The sequence below is a fragment of the Lagopus leucura genome, unplaced genomic scaffold (assembly GCF_019238085.1).
Source record: "Lagopus leucura isolate 7727_CA_CO unplaced genomic scaffold, USGS_WTPT01 Super-Scaffold_100021, whole genome shotgun sequence".
NCBI lineage: Eukaryota > Metazoa > Chordata > Aves > Galliformes > Phasianidae > Lagopus > Lagopus leucura.
Genome location: NW_024962274.1, coordinates 7,236,178 through 7,259,482, shown reverse-complemented (window position 1 = coordinate 7,259,482; position 23,305 = coordinate 7,236,178). Strand labels below are relative to the sequence as shown.

Here is a 23,305-nt window from a genome sequence, read left to right as displayed (position 1 = left end):
GCCGTAGAAGATCTAAGACTATGGCCAGTAACGCTTCAGACTACAGTAGGGAACATCTCCTAAGTGAAATAATGAAAGACCTCTTATGGGGAAAGTACAACACTGCTACATGAGTCATTGCTGAATAGAGAAAATAAGGTCCAAATCTCCTATAAGTCCTGCATCAGACACTCAAGAAGATACCAAGCAGTGCTAACCAACATTCAAATTTGTGCTGTGGAAAGAGGATGGAATTAGTTCAACAAATTAAATCTAGAAGGCAAGTGAAGAAGTACATAGTGAAAGACTGTTCCACTTCTGACTGCTGTGGTTGGAAATGAATAACTAAATTTGAACAATTCATGCAACCTTCTTTTTCAAGCTATTTACAGAAGTTGCAAACAAACTTTGTAAAGGTAATGACTACTTTTGAAGCATGTAATGAAGCTAGAAATACTGTTATTAGGATAAGGACATTCGCGAATACATTTTTTTGTTTTTGAAAGAGCTTCTGCATAATACCAGTTAGATTTTGAATAGAAATCAATAAACCACTTCAGATGATGTGAACAGGACAGATTCCTTCATGAGAAGACATTACTATGAGCACTTTGAAGTGTTACAAGTGACTATTGCATTTTCAACAATTCCTCACGGGACACCAAAGGTGAAAATACTGCTGCCCAGTCACTGCATTCTGGCCTTTTAAAGTGCAGAATAGGAATCTAAACCCAATATACTGACAATAGACTTAGCTTTTGGTCTGTATCACCAGATTGTACCTGCAGTAGATAGTTGATCCATCAGTTTCTGTTATAAGAATTAACAGCTGCTTAGTTAATGAAACAGCTCAATAAAACTGAGTAGAATGATCTTCTAATGCAGTATGTTCCATTCCTCAAATTTATCAAATGAGTGAGGCTTCCAACTGTTAGCCTTACAGAAATAATCACATCAATTGTCTCTTTCCCTTGTTTAAATCTGGAAGAAAATTAATGCTCCCTACTTCTGCTACATAAGTTTTACAACTACTGACTATGGACATCAGTGTCACCATTTTACATTCCATATTCCAGAAAACTGCCCTCACATGCAATTATTAGGGCATTGCTGACACAGCTAACCTTGGACTGACAGATGAAAACCAACTCATCCAACTCACACTTGGTCGTTATGCTCTTTTTCTTAATTCAGTCTTAAACAAAATGACAGTGGTATCCTATAGTTTTACATACCAGAATTATTTCTCAATACACAGAACCGCAGCCCTATATCAAGTTACCCAGAACAGCATCTAATCCAGCAGTTCAAATCACACTGGTATCATCTTTTGTGTATGAGAAACAGAGGCAAAATCTGGGGCTTATTAGCAGTGAAGGAGATAGAGAACACCGGACATGGAGAAAAAATTCCATGAACAATTTTGTTTTTGCAGCAGCAGAGATGATTTAAAAGATTCCTACCCAATCTGTTGTTAATCACTTGCTCCAATCTTCATACTGCATGTCATGACCCAGCTCAGGAATCAGCAAGACTAAACAACTTCTGGAGCTACTTGGTCAATGGAATCAGTCAAATTTAGGTTTTTCAAAACTGATTCAGGCATGCATGCCTATCTCTGTGTGTACCTTTTAAATTCTGCTACTGAAAATTCTCTTGTTAGGAAATCATTTTCTCTCACATACTTTATTGAGGTGAATAATCTTTCAGATATAAAACTTTTAATTTGCCCTACACAGGGGAAGAATATGGTTGGGTTTTGTAGCAATTCATTCTTGGGTGTCTGGTTACATTCTTGATCACAGTGAAATCAAGGTAATCCTCTAGTTACTGCATACATTCAAATTAATGTAAAATAATAACTAAAATTTTACTGAAATCTATGTTAGCTAATAAATCATGAGGGCCTGAACAAGAGCTAAACGTGGAAAAAAACGATGTCAAGAATCCTCAGCCAGTGCCCACTCAAAACTTTTAAAGGTAGATAATTTAAGTGGATCGTGTAAACAAATTTATGCACAGTCCATGAAGAAAAAGCACTGTGCTTCAATCTGTCTTCAGAAAAAGTATAAAGATCACTAAAAAGAATGCACTTGTCTGTATTGTGCCCTTCCCTTTACAGACACAGCCATGATCTTTAACTAAGGTCCTGTAATACTATTAGACATTATCTAATAGAGCAATACATCTTGCATGCTGAATCCTAAGAACACTGGCAGGAAAACTTCAATATCCACTTTTCCATCTGCACTTCAGACTTCTGGCAAGCAGATGAGATCTACAGCAAAGGCTCTGTTTCACGTCTAAAGCCAACTACATTTTTCCTGATCAGTTAATAGAGCAAAAAAAATCTAAAACCCCAAATTCCATTTCTCAGTTTCCTTCTTTGTAAGTCCTTCCATATCTATATGGAACGTGGACCTTGAGGTTAACTTGTAATCTTCAACACTTAATTCCAAGTTTGAACTTTCTTTCAGAAGGAAATTACACAAGAATAAAAAAGAAACTACAGATGAGCTATAAATGAAACAGAAGGCTGTCTAATGCCTGCAGGGTCATTCTTCCAAAATAAAAGAATTGTTTTGAAGGTGCTTTGCATTTAATCTGGAGATGTTTTTTTCCAGGATGTTTACTGCAATCTAGTAAACTCTATCAAATGAGCTCAAAGTCATTCATATTGAGTTAAATGTGCTTAGCAGCACACAGCTCATAAAATCAGAAATTTCACATCATAGTTCCTCTAAGCCTTCAGATTTATGCGGCACTTTCTCCAGATTCTATGGTTTCCCTGCCTATAGCAACCCTAATAAAAATTTTGTTTTTCAGTCCTATGATTTTAAGTTCACCACATTTTTATAGCAGTTGGAGTCTTTGGTGCTGATGATACTTGCACTATTATTGCCTTGGCTAAGGCTCTCACTTTTGAGTGAAGACAGCTCATAAATTCATTCATCCCATTCTAAATGTCAATTAAATAATCAAGAAAATCAGTGTCTAGTGGTGAGAGGTGAACTTACAGTTCAAACTGTTCTGGACAATTAGCAGGAATTCTATAGATTTAGAAGGCAGATGTCAGTAGTTGGAAGAATGATTTCAAGCATTTCTAAGCTTTTTTTCTGCCAAAGGTTAGCAAATAAGGCCAGAAATCTTGCAGTCTAAAGATTTCTGCTACCAAGGAGTGTCATCAGAAACAACACTGAAGATCAGGCACCCTCTGGGTGAGTACTTAATTTACAGCTAAAGCCACACTGCAGAGACATTCAGGTCTTAATGAGGGTTCTGGCTGAGACCTGTCTTAAAAGAAAGCACACACCACCAGCAGGCAAGAGCAAGCAGTCATTTTTTCCCTTCTTATAAATGACTGAGCAATACCAACTCACAGGATCCAGGATGACCATTACTTTAAGCTAAGTAAATACTCCCTTAGTCACAACTAACTGCTCAGCTGAGAGCAACTCCCTTGTGGCTGTACCATTGTGCCTGTAACTGCACAGAGCATGTCTCCTTCACGCTGACCACCATCTCAAACACACACAGCTCAGACTAGCACAAGAACGTGTTGCAGACGTTAGGCATTTCTAAGTAGGATTCCTGGGCAAGTTCCAGCCTTAACAGTTCCATAGTTCTATCTCCTCACTGGCTTTCATCACTTCCAGGCCACCTCTCAGGTCTTTCAAGTCAATGGACTGACAGCAGCAGATACCACTGCCCTGCCATGTAGTCTTATCCTGTCCTGCAGCTATTTGGAAAAGAAATACTTTATGGGATACACAGTGTAAATTGCCATTCCCCACAGAGGATCTTCAAGGAACCTATTGAATCATTTACATAAATTGAGATATTTCTCTCGTGTGTGCCATCAGCAAAGAGTGCATACTCATCTCCTATCATACTTCAACAGTATGTCTTGTATTCCGCCAGTCTGAGCATTGGCACCAATCTGAAGAGCAAAACAAACAGCATTTTCTTTCCATGCAACTGATAATGAGACCCACCCATGTACATTCGTCTGTGTGCTGCCAATAACTCTTATCTGACACCAAAACAGTCAATGAAATAAAATCAGACTTACCTGTATGACTCCTGTACAGGAATCCAAGAAAATACATCCCTTTGGCTCCTTAGATATTTTTTCATCTTTGTAAAAATTCATAATATATGAGTTATCTGACAGCTGTGTCAGCTGGAAGTAGCGCTTTTTGAATGACTGAAGTGAAGAAAAAAAGACAGTTGTTGAGCTGCAAATTGCTTTCACTGATACCTGATTCACAGGGTTTAAATAAAAAGCAATTTCTACCCACATTTCAATTGCACTATTCTGCAGACAATTGCAACATTACTTTAGGATCTGTTGAAGCAATGTAACCATGACTAATCTGAGATATAAACAGATAAATGACAACAGCAAAAAAGTGTGCCTCTGTGGGAGATATAAATTGGAACAGAAAAAAGAATAATCCGGTCCCCTTACCCGAACAGTGATGCTATTGTTTACAGTGCTGTTGAAATTCCCTTTGTAAAGCCATCCAGACTTGAAAACTCCTGCTGCTAATCCTCCTCCTCCACCACCGCCACCTTTTGAAGATGAGTGGGACGTTGTATCCTAGATGAAAGATGTAATTAATAGTGCATTGCAAAAGACAACTGTAATGCATGAATATCTAGTTGACAACAAATAATCATCCTTACATTCCTCTTAATATAAGACTTTATTAATAAGCCTGCTGTGTATATGTTGTTCCACTAACTTCAGAGTTACTTAAAATGTCAAATATTTTACAGGAGATAATGATTCTCCATTATCCTTTTCCAAAATATTAAAGTAATAGATAAGTCTCCATTGATAGAGAAAAGAGGAAAAAATAATCAGAATACATACTTCATCCTTATCTACATCTTCGTGATCAATTTCAAAGGAATGTGATGGCAGTTTCTCTGGTCTACAGTCATTTCTGGGAGAAGAGGAAAAAATCTTTTATAGTATTAAGTAAATAAATAATTATAATGTATCATCTACTGCAGGGAGGCAATTATGCTGGGTACCCATCGACAGAATACCTTCCTTTTTCTCTGATTCTGTATTCCTTTGAAAATCAGTACGCTTACAAAATAATGCTTTTTTTTCTTAAGCTCCCTTCATTTTTTTCCCCAGCAGTATGAACCAGCTCCTCCATATAAAAGATAAAGTACCATTACTTATTTTATTTCCTGCTCTTTCACCACAACAGACAACAAAAACTAAACAATTTGCAGAGAGAGGTCCCATTAAAGGCTGACAAATGAACCAGAATGAACTCTTCTGTAGCTTTTTTTTAACCAATAAAAATATTAGAACATTTGCTAAAAGCTTATATATTTCTTTAATATTTCAAGATAGGTATCTTACTATTCAATATGATGAGCACAGGCTTCAGGTAATTTTTAAAAAGGCGATCTTTTAGATGTGGTGCCACTTAAGAGCTCCGCACTATAGACAGTGAAACAAAACTGAGAATCAAAGACCAAAGCACTTAAGCACATGCTTATTTTTAAGCACATGGGTAGTTGTACCATCCCAAAGTACTTTGCACATTGCAGAATTAAGCCTTAAGTAACAGCCAAACAATGCACTTGGTAAAAGATATTTTTAAATTGAGAAAAAAACAGTTTTTTCTGTGCCCTAACGCTGAATTCTTGAAGATTAAAATCTCATCTCGAAAGTCTTTACTACTGATGTGAAAAAACTACAGAAGCTATCATGGTAAAAGCCATTGTTTGTTAGGAAGACTAATCTTCACAGAATAGAGTTTCATCTACTCAGACTTATCAGGTGAACAAAGAAATGCCATGTTGTCATACACGGGAGCAAACAGTAGTTCAGGAACCATGTGCTCATAAGATAATTTCCTCTGTGATGTTAGCAAACATTAACCCACATAAGCACACAGTGTTACAGTAATAAAAAAAAAAAAAAGAGCCAGTTACCTTTCCTTTTCCATTTTCTGTTCATTCATACACAAGTTATAGATTAGGACGATTAGAGTAAGAAGCAATACCTATCTCCTCTTTGCTTTCTCTGTTTCAAAAACCAGTGATATCATGCCTTCAGCATCCCATTGTACTCAGAAAAGCCAGGATAATGAAATGCACATTGAATACAAAAGGACACAAGACACTTTATTCTCTGTTTTAGCTCATTCCTTTTTCAGTGTTTAATGTAAACAACTGATTAATATTGTGGAGAAAAGGAACCTCTGCAATCTGTTGCTATCTTTGACATCTATGAAGTGTGAATACTCTGAATCCCTTGGGCTTGTTCATCACTCAGAACCAAGGATGCACTGCAGTTCTCACAGAGCATGCTTTTGTGGCACTGCCCACTGCCACCAGCCCATGCACTGCTGGGGAACACCACAGCCTTCGCTTGAGGACCTGTACAAGTAGTAGTGGGGCAAGACACTGAGCTACTGAGAAAAACAAAACAAAGCAAAAGAAAAACTGCTGCTACAAGGGAAGGGAAGAAGGCGCAGGGAAGGAGGAGCTGGATTGCTGTGGTGTTGGGTGCCCTGACACTGCAACACTGCAATTCTGCCTGGCTCTTGTCACCCCAATGAAAAGGCAAGCCTGCCCCACTAAACCACAGACCTTCTGCTAGCCTGAGCACACGGTGTGCTTCTGAGAAAAAAGGAAACCCTTCTGTCCTCCCAGAAGAGCTGTATGAGAGACAGAAAAGAACAACCAATGCTTCCGGTGTCAGAGTAGGCATACCGTGGAAGCAAAGACAATATCAGTGGTTTGGGACAGGCAAACTACATCAGTAAAAACAGGTTTTGAAAAAGTGAAAAAATTACTATATTTTTCTCTTTGTCTATACAAGGCCTCAGGTAAAGGTCCAGTAATCCGTAACGTGCTACCCCTTACAGCTACCAGCAAAACCCAGCTGTAGAGACACCTTAGTCTGCAATGAGATCACACAATGTCCTGCAGAAGTATTCCCTCACTGACTACACAAGAAACACTCATCCACTCAGACCTCTCATTCTCCGCTTTTTCTTCCTTTTCTTACGTGGGATCCTACTCGGGTACAGTGCTCAACTCCCTAGGGCAGGCAGATAAAACATGTCTGCAGATTCTCTTTTTCTTTTCACCTACTGCCTCTTCAAACTTGCAAACTTCTAAGGCAGTGGAACTGAAATACCTATCAAACACTGGGGTTTTTCACTTTATAAGCAAAAAGTGTGCTAATGGCTTTTTCTGTTTCCAGACATGCTGTCACCACAGTGCACACGCTAAGCAAGTCCTGGTTTTCCTCCACCCCTCCATTTGCTTAAGAAGCAAAAACACACACAACAAAGCATAAAAAATGGTGTTAAAAAGAGGTAGTGAGAGCTCACAGAGAGGAATTTAAGAGGTAAAGAGATCTGAAAAAAAAAAACCTCAGAGGAGGAACACACTCAGAGAAAAACTAAAGTAATACCTAAAATTTTGTTTGTGTCATCCCCATGCTGTTCAGCTCTAACCCAGTGTCACAGCACTAATTTACTGAAACTGCATCAGGACACACTGCACCTTCTCCAGATGATCTGCACTACACTGTGGCTACTTCCTGAACAAAAAGGATCAATGGTGGGAAAGGACTTTGGTATCTGACAAAAATCTGCTGCACTATGAAGACGTTAATTGACATCTCTTATGACTATCAAATAGAACAGTGTCCTCACACACAAAAAACTAGGAATTCCTTCAAGCACTACTGAAGGCTGCCGAGTCCTCAATTTTTGTGTTCCCAAATGCAAAACCCCATGAGAAGATCCAGAGTACCCGTAGTGAATGGGAGTCCTTTAGCCACAGCTAAATCTGGTGTCACATCTCATGATGCAAAACTAAAATGCTTATCATTCATCCAACCTTCTCTATTAGAACAATCTCCTATAAAAAGAATTAAAACAACAGTATTGAGGGGGAAGTAGCATTGACACATCATAACATTCCTAGAGCATGAACTCAGGCAAGTGACATTAATCACCATATTAAAATATCCTTCAAAGAGGATGTCCATAAAGAGCTAAAATGTACCGCTTAGCAGAATAATGCAACCACGTCTGTCAAATGCATATTTCATAAGAATGAAAGTACTTAAGGTTAAATGGAAAACTTCTGCCCAACAAACATTTTTCTTTAGCACTAAATGCATTAATTTTATAAAACAATCATTATATTGGATACATAAGAAAAAGCACTTTTATAACATCAATTAGCAAAACTGCTCTCCCTGGCTCTTTGTACTACCCTAATCACCAATGTGCAAGAGAGAAAGCAGATCGGTGAGAAGGCTTACAGCACAAACACTCTGAAAAACACATCTAACGGGACCACCAGAGTCAGTTTGTTGATTCCTTCCACGATAGAATCACAGAATAGGAGGGATTGGAAGGAATGTTCAGGGATCATCAAGTTCAACTGCCCTGCTAAGAAGGCTTCTACAGCAGGCTGTACATGTGGATGTCTGGGCAGGTCTTGAATACCTCCAGAAAAGGAGAATCCACAAACTTCCTGGGCAGCCTGTTCCCGTGCTGCCTCATGCACAACCTGTTGTCCCCAAGGTCCTTCTCTGCAGAGCTCCTCTCCAGCAGGTCATGTCCTAACCTATACTGATACTTACAGTTATTCCTTCCCAGGTGCAAGACTCTACACTTGCTTTTGTTAAACCTCACCTGGTTTCTTACTGCCCAGCTCTCCAAGTCCGTCCAGGTCTTGCTGAATGGCAGCACAGCCTTCAGTGTCAGCCACTCCTCCCAGCTTTGCATCATCAGCTCACTTGCTGAGGGTGCACACTATCCCCTTATTGAGGTGGTCAATGAAGATATTGAACAAGACCAGACACAGCACTGACCCCTGGGTAACACCATCAGTCACACATCTCCAACCAGACTCTGCACCACTCAGCCAGTTCTCAACCCACCTCACTGTCCACTCATCTATCCCATGCTTTCTCAGCTTTGCATCAGGATGTCGTGGGAGACAACATGAAAAGCCTTGCTGAAGTCAAGGTAGATGACATCCACAGCTCTCCCCCCATCTACCCAGCCGGTGATGCCATCATATAAGGCTACAAGGTTGGTCAAACATGATTTTTCCTTGATGAATCCATGCTGACTATTCCTGATGACCTTCTTGTCTTCCAATTGCTTGGAGAGGGCATCTAGAACAAGCTGTTCCATAGGTTTAGTTCGGACTAGTCTGCAAGCCAAGTCTAGAGCCCTTGTTCCAGTGGTCAGTGTTACAAGCATGTAACCACTCTTTTCATCCACTACTGTATTTTTATGTCTCAAAATTACAAGAAAGTAGGTGGTAATGCTGCTTGCTTGGGCATTCAGTGAGTTCATTCACTACACTGTAAAACAGCCCTCAGTGTACAGGATATAAACCTCCCAGAAGTGGGAGTATGTGTAGGAATACATGCAGAAATGAACGAACACCAAATTCCTAATTTCTTTCCACTCCCATCAAGGAGATTGTTCCTCCCACTCCCTTTACACTGATTTAATGTACTACATCCAAGCATGGAGAGGACATTTGCTTACCCAGACAGCTGCACATTTCTGCAGCCATGTCCCATGCACTGTACCAGCACACGCACTCACTGCACACAGACCTTCTGCACTGTGCAGCTATAAACCCCTAAGCGAAATCCTACTCCTCTGGCACACAGGATAGCTAAAAGGAGAATTAATCCCAGTTAAAGGTGAATGACATTTATGCATTATTAAGGAAAACAGAATCTAGCTTTCTGTATTAACTGTGCTTTGAATATGCAAATACACACTAAAGGTTTGAATCAGCACTAACAGAGTTTCTCGATACTACTGGATTCTGCAGAGCCTTGAACTTTTGCTAAAAGACCTCTTCTTCCCCTTTTTAAAAATGCAAGCCTCTGTAAATACAGTAAAACAAGTACAGAATACGAGATAAAGGAAAGTACAAATAAGGACACAACTCAGCAAAATGACACAAACCTAACAGGAAAAATAAAGAACTTATGCTAGATCTTACTGTGGTAAGTGTCGAAAGTCTTCTGAATACTGTTCATATTTGTAGTTCACAACATGCCACTGAGAACTGTAATATTTACAAGCCTAAAGAGAAAATAACAATAACAAGAATTAATTAAGAAACTGATATCTCTGAAACAGAACTGGTCAGAGCCCTACAGTCCCTTGCATTGGCAAATCAATACAACATGTTCTCACAAAAGAGCCCAAATCAAAAGAAATAGAAAATGGACATATATTTACAGTGAGTGATCCGTTCACATCTAAACTACACAGAGTCAAGATTCAGACAGTTAAGGGGCTTTTTATATTGTCTTGTCCTCAGACTGCCTTAAAATGTCAAATTCTTAATGATTAGTTAATGACTGTGGAGCCAGGAGTTGCACTCAATTATTCTTACAGGTCTTCTCCAACTCAAGGTAATCTGTGACTCTAATTCTACTAGAATTGTTTAGGCTCAGAAAAGGCTAAAGAAGAGATAAAAGAAGAACCTATTCCTCTCCTTCATAGAGTTCTCGGAAGAAAGTGACTGTCACATTCCCACATTTGGAAGCACAATTTCTCTTTTAAGTCAAATGCATTGAATCATACAAGATGGAGTGGGGACAGGCTGAAAACAACCTAACATGCTTTCCCAGTTCTCATCACCTATTCTGCAGGCATCATTAATTTAGATCCCCAGACCCTCAAGAGACACCGTGCAGTTTACGCCTGACTTGTTCCATGGACATCACACATTCATCTGTACCTGTTTCACTGTCTAAGTCTTCCATTTGTAAATGCATTTGCCTCACTCTTTTTATTCCCTGCTGTTGCAGCACAAGCCCTCTACTTCTTGTTCTGCCCCTAGGGACTGATCTTCATTCTCTTAATGTTCAGGAATATATTAACAGGATTATTATTTATCATCAGGGTCTCATTTTCCCCATCACACTGGATTTGCTCAGTCATCTCATCATCTCCCTGCAGCTTTTATTTTCTAAGAAAATGTTTTAGCTGGTTTTGCATCTCATCTGAAATCATTCTTGATATACAAATCTTTCTTAAATAAGGAAAACAGACCTGCACAAAGACTATAGTGAAGGGTTTTGCTATGCTGTCAAATAAATCAGATTAACTCTGTGATTTACTCAGTACAGAACTTTTATCAGTGCAATTAAACACGACAGTTAGATGAAACAAGATGCATGAAATATATGTTTATTGATAACATACACATCAATAAGAAGAAAAATAACCCCAAGTCAGAATTTCCAGCAATCCTCACTGCAGAATATAAAATGAAAATAGGTAACCACACTATATGCTGAAGAATTTCCCCTAACATCATATTATCTTCTTCCTGCACTTCACTTCAACATTTGCCTCAGCACACGTAAGATGGACAAGAAGGAAAAAAGTGGCCTAAAATCTATCAGCAGAAAGCATTGCTGAAGTTGACAGGGAAGAGACAAGTCAAGAATGAAAATTGTGGGGATCTACAGTAGAGAAAGAAACAGTGACATAAAAGATAATTGAATCTCAGGTGAGAGCAGGAAAGAGTCTCACTAAAAGGCATGGGAAGGATGAGGCTGCAGGAGGAAAAGAGTAAAGAATAAATCAAAGAGACTAGAACACAAAAAGCTAAGCAGAAAAAGTGGGAGAAGAGGCAATAAAGGGACAAGATGGGTCACTCCAGCTGGGAGTATTCCCTCTTTCTCGCCTGTCTCTCCTGATGTTCCCATGGGAGTCACTGCTTGCACAGTGGTCTTTGCCCTGGAAGGACAGAGAGGGGATTGTGAGACTGCTACTGCAGTCTGAGATGAGCTGAAAACCTAAAAATTGTGTTCTTTTAATTACTCAGTGCTGGCTTGCCAAGTCTCCTTTTAAGCCCTGTGTAAAGCACACAGATATGTAGTCACAGATGAATTTAGGAAATGATCTCAGGTGTGATCACAGTCTTCTGCAGCACCTTTGTTTGTTTTAGCATATGAAAAAGAAGATGAAGAAGTGGATGCTCAGTAGTAGGGAGTCCTCTTGGCACTAAAATGGAACAGAATATTTTAACACAGCCACATGCATTCTGCAGTAAAGGGATTCCATCTGAAACTATGATCTCCTTGATCTGACATAAGCCTTCATTGTCTTTCAGACATGAGATGCAAAATAAAGTGTGACCACTAAACAGTATAAAATAAAAAAACAATTACTGATTATCCAACAATGACCATACTATTCCGGTACTGTAATCAGCTGACTGTGCACCTTACAGAGCAAAGCCCACAGCCTACACACGACAATCATGTTCCTACACAGCTCAGGCTTTAAATATTAAAAAAACACTTCTTCTTATGACTCTCCACAAAATTCCTTTGTCACCTGTCTTTTGTAAAACTTTGTCTCCTGTTTGCATGACCGAAGTTCTCATTTTAACTACTTGCTATTCACCTGGGTTACAAGAATTCTCTTACAAGGGCAGCATGCACTCTGCTATACAAGAGCCAGTGAAAAACTCATTCATTGAGCCTTGTGAGGAGGAGCACGGACTCTTCAGCTCACACTTCACCCTCTTTCTGCTTGGTAAACGTGAAATAATCAAGTCTTCTACAGAAAGGGCATCTTTTTCCCTGCGGTACTTTCAGCACTAAGTATTCTACTGAGCAAATGCAATTAATGCACGCAGAGCATTCTCACCACAGTCTTTTACTACAAACATTACAGGCTGAGGTACTCAAAACATAGTTGGGAATACCATGTAGAGCAGGTCATAGTGTTTTAGCTTATAACCATAAAGGCTTATTGTGCCTCTTCAAGAAAAAGCTAATCAAGATAAAAATCAAAGGGGACAAGAAATGCATTCAAGTATCATTTAAAAAATTCACAGAAGGCAAGTCAATCCAGTGCAACAGCTACCATGGTTCTGTAACTTGCTTGTTGTGGTTAGCCATTATAAAGCAAATCTAGGTTTTAAAAAAGAAATATATTAATACAAGAGCACAGCATTTTCTATTCAGAGTATCCCAACTGAAAAATCAAGTTCTTCTGCAGACTGCATTGACTTTTAAAGATTTTTATTGTATTTTTATATGAAAAGTACTGTAAATCTAATTTTAACAGTGAGGAAAAATACCTTTGAGGAGCAAGAAAAACCCTTCTGGAAGCAGAGATTTCACTGAGGATCCCACTGCTCTTGGCAAACAGCAGAGGCACCACTGTACAGCTGTTCACAGAATCACAGAATCACCCGGGTTGGAAGGGACCTCAAGGATCATGTAGTTCCAACCCCCCTGCCTAGCAGGGCCACCAAACATACACATTCAGATCAGGTTGCCCAGGACCCCGTCCAACCTGGCCTTAAACACGTCCAAGGACGGGGCATCCACAACCTCCCTGGGCAGCCCGTTCCAGGGCCTAACCACTCTCCTTGTAAAGAACTTCCCCCTAACATCCAACCTAAATCTTCCCTCCTTCAACTTGGATCCATTTCCCCTAGTCCTGCTGTTATCAGCCCTTTTGAAGACTTTACTCCCCTCCTGGGTGTAGGTTCCCTTCAGGTATTGATAGGCTCAAGCTCAAGGGGACTGCGGGGGAGGAAAAATACAGGCAGAGAAATGGAAGCTTTGGGATGTGGGAGGGCTGGCACATGTCTGCATGAATTTTCCTATTCTGCTGTTGACCAGGCAGGCTGCCCAACCCATTCCCAAGGGACCTATCCAATTCACTTCTTTTCTATCGTTTTGGTTTTCTCCTCGCCCAGCTAGTCCAATTTTTCCTTACAGAGACTGACCATCCTGCAAACCTTTTTCACCTGTGTCTTCTTAGCTCTGGTTCTGGTGATGGCCACCACAGTGAAAGAGCAACTTAATAAAGACTTGCCCTACAATGCCAATGAACATTTTGAAAAAGAAAAAGGGAAGTGAGAGAAATACAACTGAAGCAAGCATCTTGGTACTTTTGAAGGCAACTGGAGTGCCTTTCCTCTGCAGCTTACATTCTCTCTAAGCTCTAGGTGTGCGGCCACATGTATGACAACAGCTGTTTAGGGAACAACTGCAGAGAAACTGTATGCCAAGTGCCCTTCTGCCTCCTCACGCGCTCTGCAAAGTGAAGCAAGAAGCAGGAGATGTTAAAGAGGAAGGGTTTGGAAACTGAAAGCAGAAAGACGCCAGAGTTGGAAGCAGCCACAAGGCTGAAAGGGAAAGGGAAGCTGCAGGGCACACTCTGCACCCTACCCCGTGATCAGTGACATGCAGTGATGCTCCCAGCGCTGTCCCCACTGCCCCTCCTGTGGCCCCTGCTGCAGTGACCTGAGGGACAGTGTTTTGTCCAGTGACAATTAAACTGTTTGTGACATTTACCAACAGGAGCTTCCATGTTAATTTGGCTTTGAAACATATCAGCACAATGGGCACGAGACTGAATTAAAAGCCTGAGAAAACGACTGCACTGACACACACCACTTCCAGTAGGTACACGGAAGGCTGTGGCTCTTTTAACACTATGATTAATAAACCTCATGTTTAATAGTGACTTACAAATCCTGTGGAGAAAAAACACAAAATCTGGAATAAAAAGAGCTGCCAGGTGAATAGCAGGGGTGCTAAAAAACTTCACACGACTGACAGCTCCAACTTTTGTACCTAGGAAAATCTACACAGGAATGAAATTTCAGTATTATTACACTACTATTTCATTGTGATGCTGTGCTTTTCAGCCAGCACTGTCCCCCTGCTCCAACGATGAAGCGTGAGGGCTACAATTACACCCACAACTGAGAAGCAGCCAGTGCTGGGGTACATATCCAAGAAAACAAAAGTTTGGAAAGACTATATTAGGCATATTCTCATCATTCATAAAGAAAAATAATTATATTATTTCTCAAGGAGTGAATGAAATTGTAGACCATGCAGGTAATGCTGGCTGGCATGAACGCATGTAACAGATCCTGCAAGGAGTGAGGAAATCACAAATTCAGGAATAAACAGAATGGTACAGTAAAATATTCAGGGCAGTTAAGAATACTTAGAAAACAAGTACTAAAGACAATTTTATTCTGGCTTTAAGAACTCTGTAAACTTAACTTTTCCTGGAGCCTTAGTTGCTCAAGTTCCTCCTCCCTACAAAAGGTGGAAAAAGCCATAAGGAAAAAATCCTAAGAGCATTTCAGCTATAGGAACAATAGATTCTTAAAGGATTTTTTTTTAGAATATACCTAAGCAGTGTAAATAAATAAAGGTACCCAGATGTTAATCCATCAAAATGTGAAATATTCTCCTTGCATCCTACAGAAAATATTTAGTTCTCAAAAGATTGTTATTAGTTGTTTTTTTTGTTTTTGTTTTGTTTTGATAAACCTTCCTATTGCAGTTTCAGCAAAAAGGAGAATGTAACACAACTTATTTACAGTGCATCCTTATGTCTCACTCATTACCGTAACTGAAATCTATTACAAGTTTTTTCTCTCCCTGATGAGAATTGTACATAGCAGAATTGGCACGGGCTTCCTTGGAGCTTGGCAAAAGGATGGGAGAGACAAAATGTTTTAGCACTTTATGTGAACACCCACACCCTTAAATATGTTTATGTGCACCACTGTCAGCCAACACAGCATCAGCAACAGGGCACTGCTGCCTAGCAGAAGGCAACGAACCCACGGCAGTGGTCTGAGCCCCGAGGAACCGCCTGGGGCAGCTCCCAAGGACCTTCTCACTCCTGCACAGACCTGCAACATCTCCAGTGAGTCAGATACCTGAGTATCCACTGCCTCTAAAATGAAGCCCTACAGGAGGTCTGATGTACTTCTGCCTCTTTTCCAGGTGAGATATGACAATACTGTTGCAACAGGAATTTTAAAAGCACTTAAAGTCCAAGTAAACTCACAATGCTGCAGATTAACTCAGAAGTGACACAGCTGTGAATAACCGCAACAGTTATTATCACTCAAAATGATTTACCATGCAAGAGGGTTTTTTGGTTTTTGTTTGTTTTTACTAAGGGATTTAAACCCAGTACTAAGAGCAAGCCAACTAGCCAAACCACGGCAAAACTTCCTGCTACAGATGGATAAGCCCTTTAGTTCCAGCTTCATGAGACCACAGTACATCTGAAGGAGGAGATACTTCCTTCACCAAGCAAAGAGTTTGCTCTTTCACAGCTCTAAGAAGAGAAGTGAAGGTCACAAACTCCAGTCCTGCACAGCTACCCAGAGCTGCTGTTCCAGGTGGAAGAGTATGCTGCTGGGTCAGTACAGATTGCTGCAATCACTGAGGCAGACTACAATCATAGATCTTCATGGCACCCCATGCTCAGTTTTACTTAGTTTTGGACTGGAAGCCTGGAGCTTAATTTGTTTTATGTATTGCATTTGGCTTTGTGACAAAGTGGAACATAAACATTTCTACTTCTATGCAAGGTCTTATCCTGCTATTTTCCATGCAGTCTTAGCCCTTTACTACTGTTTTTTCCACTACTGCCCTCAAGTTTGGCTTACTGATATTGCAGAGAAAGGTAATGGAGCTCCTCAGTATGTATTTTACCAGGCTGTCATTAACATCCCCTTGGAGTACTCAGCTGTAATGATTCCCAGGTTCTGTGCAATAATGTTCCATTTTTAGATACACCACTTTCTCTGTAAAGCAATGAGGACAGTGCTGGCCTTGCTACTTGAAGAACCTTAAAATAAAAAGCAGACCCTAAAGTGTTGAAAGGGCAGAGAGAATTCAGGAAAGATATATAATTCCATAAGCTGTGTTATCTTTTAACCCTCCTGTCATTATATAAAAAAAAAAGATGATGAGCTTCGGGCTATTTGAGCTGGCATTAAGTTGTTACTGCTCTTTCTAGACCTGCTGCTGGGGAGAAATAGAGCCTGTAAAATGTCATGTTGAATGGAATTCAACAGCTATATTTCTAATATTCTTTTTCCTAACCCGCTGTGCTTCTCTCCTACCGACTTTTCCTCCGTAAGTTATCTTGCAAGCTATACTACACATGAAATAGCCCACACTTATTCAAAGTAGAATCCCAGGCATGCAAAAACCCACCTGTGAAAAAAGGCAAAGAACACATACATTACTGGCTAATTATCAAGTGTTTGCAATTAAACTCTTTATAGAAGAAGGGCTGAAAATTTGATTCTATACATCTGTTCTGCTAATACAAAGGACAGGTTATACTTCACATTTATAGTGAAATAAGGAGAAGGTTGCAAGCAGTGGCTGAAGTAAATTCCTTTGAACGGTGCAACCAATATCTTCCATGTCCTTCAAAGTAACAAAATCAGTGACAATCCAAAATATCCCTGAGGTAGCAAAAGAGCAAACAGAATGTTTTCTTTTGATCTGAGCCAAGGTACGGAACCAACATAACTACATTTGTAAAAAAGCGATAGCAAGTAATCGCACCTAGTGGGCTTCTAACTGCTGTGAAAGAAGTTTGCTTGGGTTTATAATGAAAAGGTAGAACAGCTTATGTATACTGACAATAAATACAAGCTTCTAGACACCCTTCACACTTCCTCAAATAGTGACATAAGCACCTCAAATAAGATATATACATTGTAATAAAAGTTTGAAATAATGTCAAATATTTGTATTTTTGAAAAGGTATCAATATTTTTCAAGCTCTAACCAATTCAGGGCACCAGTGGTAACATTCATGTGAGAATACTAATACTAATGGACTAGTAGTGACAGGAAATGAAGTTGGAGAACAGTAGAATGAGGAATGAATCCAGTGCCTTTGCAATTTTTTCTAGATACAGCTATCTCAGAACGAGCAACTACAGCCACGTTATTAATCTTTCCTCATCCAAAATTCAAACCTGCTTTAAAAATCACTTCAACAATACTAAAACAAAGAGGATACACATTTCAGACCTTTACCTCTTTAACAAACAGATTCTCCGCTTTTTGTTCTGCATCTTCAGGTACAGAAGGATACAGCGTCCTGATTTCCAGTGAAATTGTATCTATCTGACAGTAAAAAGAAAGAAAAAAAAATTAGCCAGAATGATGAAAAGCAGCACTTTTGTCTCACAAAGGCAAAAGGAACAGGATTATTGGTGCTTGCATTTCTCAGTTTTTCATTTTGTGCAGCCAATACACATGCACAGGAACAACTGCAACCCAACTCCCTCCCTCATACGTTACTATCAGCTAAAGCATTAATTACATGCAAAGTACTATTCAAACAGATTTCTGGGAACAAGCTTGTTCTAAGCTTGCATCCAGCAATCCCCTCTCAGATCACTGGACACTGCACCAATTAAGTTTCTTTTTTGTTTGTTTGTTTGTTTGTTTTTTAATAAAGAGCAGCTCCTGGCAGAGCTGGCTTGTCAGGACTGAGCAGCAAACCACGAAGAGAAGTGGATCTCCAGAAGATCCAACAGGCTGACATCCCCAGTTTGCACCAGGCCAGCAAGAGGCCAGGCCAACCAGCAGTGCTCACTGCAGAGCTCTGGCAAGCCAGCAAAAACCCACAAGAGATGTTCGTTCTCAGGTTAATTCAATCCTCTCGCCCTGGAGATGTCCAGGGGCCCTGGGCAGCCTGATTTAGCAACTGGCAACTCTGTCACCAGCACGAGGATGGGAACAAGATGGTCTTCGAGGCCCCTTCAAACCCAAGCCATTCTGTGATTCTATGAGATCAGGCCCACTCGTTTTCTCTGCACAAAGCAACCAACCACCACCACACTCCAGCAGATCAGACTACTCTTGGTTACAGTGGAATAACTCAACTGAAGATAACAAGGGTCGACACCAAGACAAACGTCATCTCACACCTTATTGCTTTTTCCCTTACAGAATGGCACATGATTTCCACAGGAAGACCTGCAGCATCTGACCAGTTTAGTACGACAAAGCACCACTTTCTTCAGTGAAGCAGCCTGCAGCACCCATGGCTGGTAGCCCATGAGGATGCTTCATATCCTCAGTCTCCAACTGAACAGTGAACTTTTTTCTCCACAAATTGAAGCACCCAGGCTGTATGTGCCAATCAGCAGGCTATTATTGACCGCATTTTTCTTTACAGCCTACATTTAACACACTGCTTCTCCTTATGACCTTTTATATGAGCAATTCTAAAGGAAAGGCATGCACCACACAGGTGGATGCAAACTATACGGGATTTCTGACTTTTTCCCATTTTGTTCTGGATAGTTCAGGATACAGCATAGTAAAAATACTTTGGCTCCAACAAATAATAATGACCCCTCATAAACATGGATTCCAGGGCTCTCCTCTTTTGTATTACCAAAGCCTACGTGCAGAGAAGATGTATACAATCATTTAGTCCATGAGTAAGAGAAACAACAGATGGAGAAATATGGATTTTCAGACCACATTTAGTAATAGTGAAAATGATTGAATCCTCGGTTGCTTAGGGACTTTCCAGCAATACTCACAGTGTCTGGAAAACGTTTCCTTAATTATTTCACACATATATGACATTTTAAGCAATCCTGAGACGATGCCATCCCTGAGAACAGCTGAAAACCCCCAGACATCACACTGCAGGAGCTCTTCTTCAGGCTGGGGCCAGCAGCAGAAGCCACAAAACACGTAGGCTGCCCTTCCATGAGGTCACTGCTGCCAGAGACCAGATTTCCAGATGCAAGGCAGAGCAGAGGCACAAAAAGGACATGTGTGATGCACTCTGCACTGAGTGTTCACATTGCGCAGATGGTGACTTAACTGCAGAGACCAACAGCCTCTTCTGCTTGACTACAATAACATTTATTTGCCTTTCAAACAATGCAAAAGACATCTTTCATTATTTAGTTAAAACATATATATATATATATATAATTTACACCTAATGCAACGCTTCTTGTCAAAGACAGCACCACACTGACTGAGGCAGCCGAATGTTTTCCCATGGGGGTTGTCATGCCTCCCTTCCCTCACAGAGTTTATGGGAGAAGCAACAAGACTGTGGCAGAAGAAGAAACGGAACTCCAACCCAATGCTGCACACTCAGCAATCACCCCCACCTCTTCTTCACAACAAGACTGCACTTGAAAGAAGAAAACGGAGCCCTGCAAAACTGAGAAACTGGGTAACATGGGGCTGGTTGCATTTGTGGACTTTGCCAAAAAATATCATAGGTTTATTTACATAGAACTGGGACATGACAAATCTTGTGTATTGTTATATTTAACCTTGGCTTTAAAAACTACAAAGCACTTCCCTTCTGAGAATTAGTTATGATCAACCACTTCGCTGCACAAGTCTGGCCACAAAAACACTTCCTGTTCAGAGCTGATTACTTCCAAAGCTCAACGGCCTTTAAGGTAGATCTGCTACAGCATTTTTCAACCAGAACTTTTTTTACTTCAAAAAACAACTAAAGTTCAGTACCAGAATACATGCTGAAAAATCGCAAGCTGTCACTGGCAGAATTCAGCACGTCGCTGTGCTTTGAATGCAATCTAGTTTTCTGTTTAAGCTCTCGTAGCAGCTGCATACTTAAGTCAAAGGTCAAAAGAGCATCTTCTGAGAATCAAAGAGCACAGACATTTATATTCATACCTAAAACCTGACATTCGACAAAGACTTCTGGATATCAATTTTATATAAATACCCTATATCCAAAGTGATTTCAGGCATTCAGGCAGTGTCTCATTTGCAGGAACTGATGGCCTCAGGTGTCAGATTAGATACAAGGTGTGATTCAGTTAAGTGCCCTTTTGCAACATTCACTGAAGACTATTTCTACAATGAAAAGCACAGGCTAATGTTATTCCTTATCAGTGATCAATAAGGAATAATATTTTCAGACAGTATCTACTTCCCACTGACATGGCAAGTGTAGGACTTGAAAATGGAGTTAAACTCCGTTCGCTATTTCAAACATCCTCACTCTGTTCAAACAGCTCTTAGTCTGAAAGCATGTGGCCAGCGGTTAAACTTTTAGACGGATGCACCAAAAAAGATTACATTTACTTCTGGGAAAGGCAGCCCTCCTAAGAGAGCTAACCACGCACAAGCAGAAACATTCGTATGTGTTAATGCCAAGGTGAAAAGGAGTCCAAGCAGCTTGAAAGACTGAATCTAAGTCAACAGGTTTATTTAACGTTAGTGAAAATGGTTAATCTGTCAGATCACAAAGGAAGGCCAAGGTGGAACTCCGTGGGCTGCTGTTGGCCCTAGCCTTGCCACAGAGAGGTGAGCGCAGGGGCACAGGGACAGGAAAGCAAGCACAAGCACAGTGGGTGTTTAAGGGGACAGCTTCAGTGTGCCCCATTCCTCATAGGACAAAGCTCAGTGTAAGGGGCCATGCCCACACAGTGTTTGCTGCTTTAGCCCTCTCTTTTTAACACGTGAAACATATCTTTCTCAGTCTAGCTGCCCCTTGCCTATCTGCTATTTCCAGCTGACGTGAACTTGCATGTGAAAGATCTCGCATCATGTTAGTCATGAGTAATGGACCGAATTTCAGTTCTTCTTCGATGACAAGATACTGCCTACCACATGGGAAAGTGTTGAATAAGCCAGGTGCCATTGAAAACAACCTGGTAATCCACCACAGTAACTCTTCTGATGTCAGAAACAATACTGGGGTTTTCTGGGCTATTTCCAAGAAGGCTCTCCTTCCTCATTTACAGCTATTTCTCCAGCATTTGTTCACTGTTTCACATAAAGAGACACAGTTTAACATGATCTTCTACTGTATCAAATCAAAGTACCTATTAAATATTTTTAATTGCCTTTGTATGATAATTACCATTTATAAATCAAATAAAGGTAACATGTATTCTCATTAAACCTCAACACAAGCACAATGTTAGCGTGATGCTGAGCCTGCTGTCACTAAGGGATGGCACCACTGAGAGGGAGACAGATCTGAATGAAGCTGTCACACTTATTTCACAATCACCTTTCCAGAAAACACATAGGAGGAAAGTCAGAAATTGGAATGCCAGACAATGGCCCAGTTGCAAAGGAAGAATGTGGTCCAGTCTGGGAGAACAGAAGGTGAAATGAGGATTATAATCCACTTCTATAACCACAAGGACATAAACTCCCACTTACTATGAAGTACAACCCGAGCTCACGTTCACCTGACAAGGAGCTCCTATGAAGCTGTGTCAATCCTTCCTCCACATAGCTGCTGCAAATGCAAAATTTTGAAGTAGAAATTTCCACTAACCATTGCTCATAGCACAGTGACAGAGAGACCATGTGCTCATGGGATTCAAGAGCAGATAATAGTGAAGCAAAGCTGCGTACTTTTTTTCAAAGGGAAACTGGACTTTGGGCAGGCAGGAGGAGAGTTAGCAAACAAGGATCAGTGGTTATTATTTCTTTTTAAAGAATTATCATGCACAATCACAAAAAAAGAAGCATATTTTTCCTAGCTGGAATTAAAACACAGAATGTGTCTTTGTAACATATATGCCTTGCATTCCTCTGTTGAAACAGAGGGAAACAGAAGAGTATCAGGCTCAGATTAATATCAGGAATTCTTTACTGTCCTGTAGACTTATGGCAAGGTGCTAGAAATGACCTAAAAAGGTCTTGTAAGAAAACGTGTCTTCTCTTAGAATCACTTTCAAAGAGAGAAAGGAATTTGTAGATCAAAGAGAAGATCAGACAGTACTGCAGCTATGTAGATAATTGGCCCATAGATGATGCACACAGTGAATATTACAGATCCGGAAATGGCCAATCATCATTAAAAACAGAATTTTCTTTTATGCTCACTTCCTCACCAAGCACATCGGTTGGCTTTCACTCTGAAGATGCTTTTGCCCATAGTGTGCTAACACAGGCTCTAAGTGGGGCTGCATCATCCCTCCGCCACAAAGTCTGAAGCAGCTCTAATGGTTAATGGTAACAGTAAGACCCACAATTTCCTGAGGCATCATCGCATTAAATAACAATCAGAGCCAGCCTGAGCATCTCCTAATTCAGTCAGACCTGGATCTCTTTCTACTCAAATGGCTGACCCAGACTGCTGTGTACAGGTGATGCTTCAGCAGGAAGGAGCAGAGCTATAAATAGATGCTCTGCAGCTGAAAAACCCATCTGCTAGGGAAGCTCTGCAGCCCTGCCTGGTGACATAAGCTCTTGCTACTGCAGTTGAACAACAACAACAACAAAAAAAAAAAAAAAAAAAAAGAATTTTACTGCAAGGCTATAGACCCCATGTGTCACTGCCTCTGCTCTTTTGTGAGTACAGGTCATCTCTAGTACGCAAGCAGTTCACTATGAGGTACAATTGCAAAATAATACAGAGAAAACAAAATTGAAGTCGCTGCAACAGCTAAAAATGTAATGAAAATAAGGATATGAAAACATGGTTTGATAGGC

The 23,305-nt window shown here is 40.4% G+C and overlaps 1 protein-coding gene across 5 annotated transcripts in view; it reads right to left on the bottom strand.

Moving 5' to 3' along the window:
* Positions 1–23,305, bottom strand: part of DOCK10 (dedicator of cytokinesis 10) — a 117,483-nt gene that overhangs the window by 64,877 nt on the left and 29,301 nt on the right. For all 5 annotated transcript variants that reach the window (XM_042878266.1, XM_042878267.1, XM_042878268.1 and 2 more), the window contains exons 3-7: positions 17,873–17,962; positions 10,012–10,094; positions 4,859–4,931; positions 4,451–4,582; positions 4,052–4,186 (exon numbers count right to left, since the gene is read on the bottom strand). In XM_042878266.1, coding sequence (XP_042734200.1) covers positions 4,052–4,186; positions 4,451–4,582; positions 4,859–4,931; positions 10,012–10,094; positions 17,873–17,962 — 513 coding nt within the window. The remainder of the gene's footprint in view (positions 1–4,051; positions 4,187–4,450; positions 4,583–4,858; positions 4,932–10,011; positions 10,095–17,872; positions 17,963–23,305) is intronic.